We start from the raw sequence: 11,768 nt of genomic DNA, 5'->3' as shown, positions 1-11,768 counted from the left end.
AGAGAAGATGATAGGGAAAAAGAGCAGAAGGAGGCAGAAGTAAAGTGAGGAAGGAAAGAATTATGAATGTTTGGGAGGAGGAGGAGGAGGAGGAGGAGGAGGAGGAGGAAGGCACTTGACAGGATCAAAGGTATGTCTGACATCTTCTTCTTCTTCTTCTTCTTCCTTTCTCTTCTTCATTCTCTCCTTTTCTCTCTCTCTTTTTCCGTATCTCTTCCATTTTCTCCTCTTTCTCTCCCGTTCTTTCACTTTCTGTCCCTCCCACTTTCTCTTTCTCACCCTATTTAATTTGTCTTTCTTTTTTCCTTTCTCTTCCTTAATCTATTTCCCTTCCTCTCTCTTCTTTATCTATTTTCTACCTATTATTCCTCACATAAAAATTCTAAAATAAAATACTAACCTATCAACAAAAGTCAAATAAAGTAATAAAAGTAAAAGTAAATCAATAATTAACCTGAAAGTACTAAAAAAGACCAAAAGTTTATTACAGTGCAAAAAAAAAGTTAAAATAGTAAAAAAAAAGGTGATAGAATATTTTAACTGGATAACATATCAATCAAAAGAAAAAAATATATACTAAATTATGTAAATTATTTAGCCACTTACTACATCAAATTATAAATCAGGTAAAAATTATATAAATTAAAATAACCTAAAATATATGCAAAATGAAGTTATCTATTATACGGTATATCAGTCAATATATGGAAATTAGGATTTTCTTCACTAAATATTAACTTACGATAAGAGAGAGAGAGAGAGAGAGAGAGAGAGAGAGAGAGAGAGAGAGAGAGAGAGAGAGAGAGACCTTCCGCTCAGTGCTTCATATACCCAATTAAAATACCGACTTGGCATGAGAATTAAAAGTCTTGTCGTGGGAAGAGGTAAAACTCTGGCCAACTTGAGAGTCGAGAGAAAAAAATAGTGAGATTTTTTTAACCCCGTGAGTGACTAACTTCGTTAAGGCTTTGTCACCTCCAGCCTCTTCCACCTCTCTCTTTCTCTCTCCTTTCATCTCCATCTCCCCTCTCTCTTTTTTTCCTTCCTCTTTGATTCCTTTTATTTCCTCTCCTACGCACAGACTATTTTCCGGTTGCTGTGATGTACGATAGTTTGGGAACTATACTCAGGCATCCTCCAAGGCTGATCAGCACTGGCGGGCGTACGACGTTTATATTACCTCCCCCCTCTTAAATCCAACCCTCATAGAACCATTCTTTTTATTAATTTGTATTAATTTATTCTCTAATTGGAAAAAAAAACCGGGGAATTATTTTTTATTATAATTTATAATGGCCGAAATGATAGGTGGAATGCCTTGGCTAAATGATTTTTTCTGCTAATTAATTTTGCGAATTGTTTTTTATTATACTGTGAAACGTTTTTAAATTTTGTTGTTGTGAAGTGAACAGCTGATGTATCCCACAGCCTTGTGTAGACACCGGGTGTATACATGTACATGGCTAACATAACACATACTGTACATACATACATGGATATTACAACACACACACACACACACACATGTACTCTGATAACCACACACTCACATTCACTTTGTTTTAGGTAAAAAAAATATACATTTCAGATTCTCTTTGTCGCGCATAAAAACTGTAAATGGTTCATGAAAATATTTTTGTATATGTACAACGAGAGTTTATTATTGTGGCTCTGATCTTTGGCGTGTGTGTGTGTGTGTGTGTGTGTGTGTGTGTGTGTGTGTGTGTGTGTGTGTGTTAAGTATATGCATAGCTTCATAAGTATATACATTTATAGATATTGTGCGCGTATCAGTCTTTGTTAATTATTCCTTTTCCTTTCTATATTTTAACTTAAAACCCCCCAGAATATATTAAAACTTTACGAAAATAAGCGAAGACCCATTAAACCAGACTGTATTCCAGGATTTTCAGCGACTTGTCCCTTTAGAGAGCGACAAAAATTGTGAACCTGACCTATTGCTGTCCCTGTCAACTCGCACAGTTAGTTGTGAATATCCGCAACTTTGAGAACTCCGTTTTCTTTTTCCTTCGTCGCGGAAAATTCGCTCGTCTTAGCTTCCTTCGTCTCCTGTCTCGCTTTTTATGCTCTTCTTTCTCTTATTTTCCTCCTTTTTACATCACGAACCCCGGTGGACCGAATTTTGGAGACAGAATTTGGTCGACGAAATCTCTTGGGCGTTACAAATGAAATCAGATTGAATGATGGAGAACGAACTTGGAATCAGAGACCCAGAACTGATAAGAATCTGATGTATACTCAGTTTAGAGGAGTCATATCAGGGATAATTCATGAAGACGAGGACTTATAAGTACAAGTAAAGGTTAGTGATAGTCAAGTGCAGAAGTTTAGTACAACTATCTTATTTTTATTTCTTAAGCATAAATTCTGGAAACAAAATCAAAATATAGTAACGTGACTCACTGTAAGCTATTACACACACACACACACACACACACACACACACACACACACACACACCTCTTAATCACTATGAGGCGACGATGTTGAACATGGCTTAACACCTGGCAGCCGAGGGTTGTGCTCAATGTTGACCTTTACACCCACCAGTGAGGTCCCATGACACCACGCGAAGGTGGAAGCTCCCACCAACACCACGGGTGAACTAAGAACTCCCACCAATACCACGGGTGAACTAAGAACTCCCACCAATACCACGGGTGAACTAAGAACTCCCACCAACACCACGGGTGAACTAAGAACTCCCACCAACACCACGGGTGAACTAAGAACTCCCACCAACACCACGGGTGAACTAAGAACTCCCACCAACACCACGGGTGAACTAAGAACTCCCACCAACACCACGGGTGAACTAAGAACTCCCACCAACACCACGGGTGAACTAAGAACTCCCACCAACACCACGGGTGAACTAAGAACTCCCACCAACACCACGGGTGAACTAAGAACTCCCACCAACACCACGTGACAGCGAGATACTGCTACACCACGTGAGGGCCTCGTCCACGAGTTCGCTGTTGGACTAAACTTTACACAGTAGGGTACACGACAAACCCTTCCTGACCACTGTAAAAATAACTTGTATAATCCCACCACGTTTACTGTCCTTTTTGTACTGAAAGCTTTTGTTAGTCGAGTCACTCCCTAGTGTCACTGTATGTAAGGTCTTTTCTGTCTTCTGTATAGTTTTAGCCTTTGTCTGGTGTATTTTCCTAATAAATCGTTATTATTATTATTATTATTATTACTATTATTACACAGACCGACAGACACATTTTATTTACGTGAAAAAAAAAAGATATACAAAATTATCTTTTCAGACATAAAAACTGTAAATGGTTCATGGAAATATTTTCATGTATTCATAACCAGAGTTCACTACTGTGGCTTTGATCTTTGACCCGGAATACATACTGTACATACATACATACATACATACATACATATACATACATACATGGAAATACGTTTTACGTTTTTGTGTGTACACTTGTTTACCTTAATGATTATCGTTCACCCTGTGCCTGTTATGTATTCATGAATATATGTGTATGGTAATGTGTGTTTGTAAATTTTATATCAATTCTCAAAAAAGAAAAAATGCCAAAAGGTTATCGAGAGTTATATTCAGTGAAGTATTTCTTGAGCGAGGAACCGTGTCATGCTCACTTGACCTACGGCGCCCTTGTCGACTGGCACATTTTGTTGTAAACTTCCGCCACTTTAAGACCCTAATTTTCCTCTCCTCTGGTCACAGAAAATTACCTCCGTTTCCGCTCCACCATATTTCTTTTCACTTTGGAGTCAGTTCATATAAAATAGTTCACATTTTTGCTCAGTGTTTTTGTTGTGCATTTAGGTTTTTGAAGTGCAGTTCAGTTTAATCTGTTGGCAAAGACGAGTATTTTTGTGGTTTTAACTCTCTAACATTTTAATGACTTTCGCGGGAGTTGCGTACATGTTTGAAGGCCTCTCTCTTCTCTCTCTCTGTCTGTCTGTCTGTGTCTGTCAGTCTCTCTCTCTTTCTCTTTCTCCCTCTCTATCCAACATGTAATCTCTCTCCTTCTCCACCTCCCTTCCACTCCACATTTAATCTCTTCCTCCTTGTCTCCCACATCCTCTCCATCTCTCATCTCTTTTCCTTTCATCATCTCTCTCTCAGTTTACCTCAGCTCGCGTTACACATACCTGGTAGAGCCGAGGTAAGGAGGAACAGGTGAGTTAGGCCATGCAAGTGAGGGACATTAATTGAGACATCTAAACTAACTCCATCACCATTAGTGTCCTGTGAAGACACTTTTTGTTTTACGGGGAATAGACCACCCGGGCACAGGTCATCGGCCAGACCACCCGGGCACAGGTCATCGGGGCCTAGGGTGTGAAAAAATAAGTGTGAAAGGAAATTAAAAATAGAAAAGAAAAATATTATATTAATTTACACCACGAAGATACCGGAAACCAGCTTTTTGAAGTGAGACAGATTGTATGAGTATGGAAACACAGAAGACAAAGCATTCCACAGTTTGGCTGTGTGAGGAAAGAAGGAGGTACTATAACGGGTTATCCTAGTGTGACCGACATCCACAGAGAAACGGTGGGCACCGCGGGCAAGACGAGTGTTACGAGCCCACGGCCTTGCCGGCGGTACACAGGATGCCAAATCCACCGAACATTGCCCGTTAAAGTACCTGTAAAAGAGAGAGAGAGAGAGAGAGAGAGAGAGAGTGAAGTAACATTGCGGCGAAGAGAAAGTGAAGAGAGATTATCAACTAAAGGAGGAGAGTTAATAAGACGAAATGCCTTTAATTCGATTCCACCCTATCGAACAGTTGGACAGATGAAGAGCCACCCCAGATATGAGAGCAGTACTCCAAGTTAGGACGAATGAATCCCTTATAAACTTGAACCAACTGTTCAGAAGTGAAGTAGCTACGGCATCTGTACAACATACCCAACTTTCGGGAGGCAGCTTTAGCAGTGTTGTGGATGTGTGGCTTCCATGACATATTAGAGGAAATGGTGAAGCCAAGCATATATATTTCAGAATTGGCAGAATGAATGCATCCTGAAATGAGATTGGTGGAAGATCATCTAATTTGGAAAGTGTAATTGGTAAATACTGTGTTTTATTACTATTGAATTTAATCAAGTTTCTACCTCCCCATTCGGAGATGCTGCACAGATTCGCATTGATAGATGAAATGATATCAGCTCTAGAAACAGATTTAGTTTGAGAATTAGGGGGAAGGGGAAAATGTGAAGAAGAGTGAAGAGTAGAATCATCAGCGTAAGAATGGATAGAATTCGTCGTAGTGTGAAGTAAATCATTGATAAAAAGAAGGAAGAGAGTAGGTGAAAGAACAGAACCCTGTGGGAACCACTATTGGTAGAGAAAGAGCGAGAGATCGATCCCCCGACAACAACTACCATGGATCGGTTCTCAAGGAAGTTAAAAATTAGAGAAAGTGGGGGAGAGAAACCATAAGAGGGAAGTTTAGAAAGCAAAGAATTGTGCCATATCCTGTCAAATGCTTTGGAGATGTCGAGGGCCACGACGAAAGTTTCCCCATAATCCCAAAGAGAGAATGACCAAAGATGGACGCAGTAGGAGAGCAGATCACCAGTAGATCTCGCCTGGCGAAAGCCATACTCTCTTATCACCGAAACAGCTGAAACAGATCCACCAATCACAATCACCTTTACATACAGCCTTCCTTTACCAAGTATTGCCAGGTAAAATTGTGAGCACGAGACCCAGGGTGGGGTCGGTGCATCTTTGGCTGACTGTACATCTATATCAATCTATTTAGCCATTCATTCCATATAGTTCAGGTCATAAGCAGGTGAGAAACATTAATTAAGGGATTCGCGCCTCATCTGGCACTGTACTGTGATTGAAATAGGCAGACATTCTCTCTCTCTCTCATGTTAATTTTATCTTACAGGTTACTTACATTACCTAAGATTTTTGCACTAACACCGCCTCAACCTAGTACAGGTAAATTTAAACACCTTTTTTCCTCGTTTTATTTTTTTTCTCTCTCATTAAGAGAGTCGCGTTGACTGACGTCACTAGGGCAACTGTACACACACACACTTTACCAGGTGTGTTGATATATATATATATATATATATATATATATATATATATATATATATATATATATATATATATATATATATATATATATATATATGCTGATAACCACAAGGAAAGAAGAAAACACGAAGTTCCCAAGCGCTTTCGTGTAATTCACATCTTCAGGGGTGAGTACAGACTAGAGAGAGTAATACAAATCAAGGTGTATATATACAGAGGAGGGTGAGACCAGGTCCACAATGGTCAGGTATTAGGTAATGACCCTACTAATCTTTAAATAGCACACAACGGTTGGTGGTCAGGTCAGATGGTCAAGTGACCCGGCCTTCTCACCTGATCACAAATCTTCTTAATTACAAAATTGTCCAGCTTGTACATGCCGTTACTCAAATTCATGTTGAATGCTTCGGTATGTTTAATAAGACTAGATTCTATGATGTTCCTACTATCAATTGAATTACATGGTAATATTGAGGAGGCATTATCCCAGTCAATGCAATGCTTGTTATCCCTCAAATGAACAAACAGAGCATTGGTTTCCTGGCCTGTCCTAACACTGTATTTGTGTTGTTTAATTCTAGTTGCAAGATCTTTACCTGTCTGGCCTAAGTAAAACATATTACAGTCCTTGCAATGAACTTTATAAATGCAACCAATTGTGTTGTTGGGGGAGTTAGGGGAGATATGATAGAGGTGTACAAGTGGGTAAGTGGGATTAACAAGGGTAAAATGGAAGATGTTCTGAAGCTCAGTAATAACGAAATAACTAGAACAAATGGCTTTAAATTAGATAAATTCCGATTCAGAAAGGATATAGGCAAGCACTGGTTTGGTAATAGAGTTGTGGATATGTGGAATAGGCTACCGAGTGCTATAGTAGGATCGGGGACGCTAGGGAGCTTCAAGACGAAGTTGGATAGGCACATGGAAGTGCTGGGATGGGTGTGAAAGGGATCTGCCCTGTATGGGCCAGTCGGCCTCCTGCAGTATCCCACTTTCTTATGTTTCTTATGTTCTTATGTTCACTACAACACTAGTACTACATGTTCACTACAACACTAGTACTACATGTTCACTACAACACTAGTACTACATGTTCACTACAACACTAGTACTACATGTTCACTACAACACTAGTACTACATGTTCACTACAACACTAGTACTACATGTTCACTACAACACTAGTACTACATGTTCACTACAACACTAGTACTACATGTTCACTACAACACTAGTACTAAATGTTCACTACAACACTAGTACTAAATGTTCACTACAACACTAGTACTACATGTTCACTACAACACCAGCACTATACATGTTCACTACAACACCAGTACTACATGTTCACCACAACACTAGTACTACATGTTCACTATCAACACTAGTACTATACATGTTCACTACAACACATCTTCACCACACACAAGCCTTACACTATAACACAAAAGTTTCTCTTTACTATTTGACACAAACACAAATTCCAACCTAACTAAACAGGTATTTTATTCGTTCAACCCCAAATTTTGAGTTGAGGTCCCTGGGTCTTGGGAAGTGATCGGCCAAAATATTAACATGGAAGCTGTGCGCGATCTGTACTGGGACGAGGTGGAGAATCTGGTTCAAAACAACATTTGCGTTTTAGGGACAGGAACACATGGCACAGCCTACTTAGTTCGGTGGGGTGGGGAGACGGCAGTCCTGAAGGTTGCCCATAAGTCTCATGCGGTAAGAAGTTTTTGGCAAGAAACTGAAGCCTTGCTTCGTCTCGACGGGGCCGGTGGAGCACCAAGGGTCACCGGCTTCTGCAATGATCCACCAGCTATTCTGCAAGAGTTCAAGGGCCTCGTCACCTTGGAAGACATCTTAAATCAGCTACATGACGAGCGGGAGACTCGATACAACTTGATAGAGGTGGGTCTGCGGATCGGGGAGCAGCTTGAAGACTTTCACCGATCTGGTCTCATCCACAATGACCTAAAGAGAGACAACATCCTCGTCAACGGGTCACCATCCAACCCACAAGTCAGTATTATTGACGTGGGTTTGGCCTGTTACTCACACGAGAACATTAGGTGTAACAGTGATCCCAACAAATTCCCCTGGATGGCCCCCGAGGTGTGTCTGGGCCAAGAGAGCACCAGGGCCTCGGACACATACTCCTATGGGGTTTTATTGTCCAAGTTGGCCGTCAAGGCACCCGGCTACCACCCAGACGTGTTTGCCCTCGCCCTCCAAGCCACGGAGTACAACCCTTATCACCGCATATCTCTGCCGAACCTTCTTCATCGTCTCCGGGGACTCCTTCGCCACAACCAAGTAAACGTCACGCAACACCCCATCCAAGTGGTTATGCCTCAGCCCCGGTTTATACTCCTACCTATGCCACGACCCACCCAGTACCTGGTCTCACTGTATCAGGTCAACTGAGTGGCGTCTCTCTTATGAAGTTCAAGCTCCTTATAAGTGCTGCGTTAAGTTTATTCTTCACCCAAACTGTAAAACCCAAATCCTAACACACACCATCTCTTAAAAAATATCTTTTGTCTAGGTATTAATAAACAGTATCTTCTAATACCTTCTTTATATACCCTCTTTTATTGTACCGCCAAAACCGTTTATTATGTAGATAGATAAGAAATTACCATTGCAAAAAATATGTTTGCAAACTAGACATAATCCTGACAGCTCTGTCCTCTTGTTCCACCTTACCCATGTTATACTGCTTCCCTCCCTTTCCACATTTAGTTTTTTTTTTTAAATTTCCTCTGTAAATTATGTATATACTTAGAATATAAATGCAAAAAAATAAAAATAAAATAAATATCGAAGTGATAACCGAGGTAACATGTTGTTATTACCACCATGCTATATGAACTATTCCTGATGATACTAAATGTTACATAATACCTCCTTGAGATAAATGTACAGTATATATCAGGGGCAGGTCAGGCTCTTAACTGGCTCAGCCATGTTAATATTGTGATTTTTTTTAAACGACTCTGTATCTGTGTTCTTCTGGCTAAATAAACTGTTTCAATATCAATATCTTACACACACACACACACACACATTATAAGGTACAGTCGCTAAAACAACTATCTGTGCAGGTGGGGGTCGATATGCTCCGAAATTTTACGTGCTACTAGTGACAGCCCTCATATACCAAAACTTACCGTCCATGGTCTCATAGTTTCCCACAAAGTATGCACAGATAGTTGTTTTAGCTACTGTATAATTGCATCTATCTACATAAAACAAAGAAGTATGTCTGTGTGTGTGTGTCCGCACGAGAATCTCGGAACTACTTTACCGATCTGTAGTGATGCTGGTTTACCAATTCCTACTCCCTTTTCCTTCTATTCCATATTCTTCCATTCTTTTTTCCTTATCTTCCCCATCCCCCCTTTCCCTCTCTTCCTCGCCCCTATTTATTCTCCCCACCCCATCCCCTCCCCTCCCATCCTCTCCACTCCCTACCCTCGCCCAAATCAACCCTTTCCGTTTGCTCTCCTCCACTTGTATTACTCTCTCTAGTCTGTACTCACCCCTGAAGATGTGAATTACACGAAAGCGCTTGGGAACTTCGTGTTTTCTTCTTTCCTTGTGGTTATCAGCATATACCTAGATCACGCGCACCTACAGTGATTTACTTGCATAAATGGATTCCACGCGCCACTTCTTCATCCTCTCTACAAGCTGTCCTGGACTGTCTCCTTTCGTTACTGAATACTCCTCTTCGATGATCAAGGCCCACAAATTGAAAATACGTTTGAAATTTCTCCAGACATGCCTCAGTGAAAAAGTTATGCCTAGATCAATCCTCCCACAACGTGTCCTGAAGATGTCTGACCGCCCCTTTGATGAGTTCCAAGAAATCATCCTTAAGAAACATTTTGAAATAAAGAAAATTGAAGTGGATGAAGCCTTCCGTATTGTAAGACAAAAAAAGCGTGCTTTTAATATGACCATACCGAGTTATTGGAAAAAGTTCATGTTGGACTACTGTTTTGATAACCTGAGACGTGAGCGTTCTGATCTTCAAGCCAAGATAGACCACAAATTGGCACTCCTTATTAGAAATAGTGATTGGACTAAGGATGCCAATAACAACTGTGTAGTGAATCTCTCCTCTAAACAACTAGACAATGATACCTTGTGTGCCCTCGGCTATGGTTTAAGTTTTGATGGTTCTAACAAGGGAGTCGACAGTGTTGACATAGCCAGAGCATTTTGCAATTTGGAGAAATTCAGTAATTTGACAAGTGAAGAAGTGAACATGTGTAAAGGTGTTGTGTATGCATCTATGTCCAAGCCTTGTGTTCCAAACTGTCCAGAAAGATTCACCAAAGCAATCCAAGCCCTTAAGAAAAATAAGGATCTACATGTCACTAAAGCAGATAAAGCCAACACAGTAGTGATTTTAAACAAAGATGACTATATCTCTAAAATGAATGACCTTTTATGTGATACTACAACATATTCTAAACTCATAAATAATCCTCTCAACACTGTCAACACCCAGTTCAACAAAAAACTGAAGTCCCTATTGAGAGGCAAAGCTACTCTCATTAAACATCTTACTTCAACGTCCCCTCCACTGCCATACATGTACGGTGTAATCAAGACCCACAAGCCCAATAACCCAGCAAGACCCATCATTAGCTCAGTTGGGTCAATCTCTTATAAACTATCTAAATGGTTAGTTTCTTTACTAAATCCCCTAGTTGGCAACATTTCTAACTCCAATATCAAGAATAATATGGATCTGGTTGATAAACTCAATAACTTACACATTAATCATGATTTTAAACTGGTCAGCTTTGATGTAACGTCACTCTTTACAAAGGTCCCAGTTGATGATTTACTAGAGTTCCTCATAGATTCCCTGGATAACATTTCACTGCCCGTCTCGAAAGACGACTTCATCGAACTCATCAAACTATGTATTAAGGATTGCAAATTCGAATTCAATGGGGAATATTATGCTCAAAAATTTGGTATGGCAATGGGTAATCCACTCTCACCTGTATTAAGCAACCTATATATGGAATTCTTTGAAAAGAAACTATAAAGTAATATTTTACCACCTTCAGCAGTCTGGTTTAGATATGTTGATGATGTATTATGTCTCTGGCCATGTAATGAGGACCTAAAAGCTTTCCTGCCACAACTTAACAACTTAGCCCCCTCGATCAAATTCACTGTGGAATTAGAGCATGACTGTAAATTGCCATTCCTAGACTGTCTGATACACAGAATAGGTAACACTTTTAAGTTCAGTATTTATAGAAAACCAACTAATGTGTGTTCATACATTCATTATTATTCTGCCCACCATAATAAAGTCAAACAGTCAGTATTTTCAACAATGTTTTTACGTGCCTTGAGAATTTGCAGTCCGGGATTCATCGATGAGGAATACAAATATATATATAATATTGGCTCAAACCTTAAATACCCTAGATCTTTCATAGACAAATGCTTAAACATTACTAAGAAAACTTTTTATAGAACTGATCCCAAGCCCACCCATGACCATAAGAATATCTTAATATTACCATTTCACAAAAATTTCTCACACATTCCTGCACAGCTAAAAACCTGGAACGTCAATGTGGCATTTAAAAACTCATGCACTGTTAAACAAATGTTAATCAAGAACTCCCCCAACAACACAA

The 11,768-nt window shown here is 39.8% G+C and overlaps 1 protein-coding gene across 1 annotated transcript; it reads left to right on the top strand.

The window, feature by feature from the left end:
• Window positions 1–7,662: 7,662 nt before the first annotated feature.
• Window positions 7,663–8,406, top strand: LOC121870739 (tyrosine-protein kinase yes-like; the record flags this gene model as incomplete). Its single annotated transcript, XM_042372682.1, has 1 exon — window positions 7,663–8,406. A coding segment is annotated over exon 1 (744 nt), but the record flags the coding sequence as incomplete, so codon positions are not given.
• Window positions 8,407–11,768: the final 3,362 nt, after the last annotated feature.

Source organism: Homarus americanus, unplaced genomic scaffold, assembly GCF_018991925.1.
Source record: "Homarus americanus isolate GMGI-L3 unplaced genomic scaffold, GMGI_Hamer_2.0 scaffold45443, whole genome shotgun sequence".
Classification (NCBI taxonomy): Eukaryota; Metazoa; Arthropoda; class Malacostraca; order Decapoda; family Nephropidae; genus Homarus; species Homarus americanus.
This window is presented reverse-complemented; position numbering and strand designations above follow the sequence as displayed.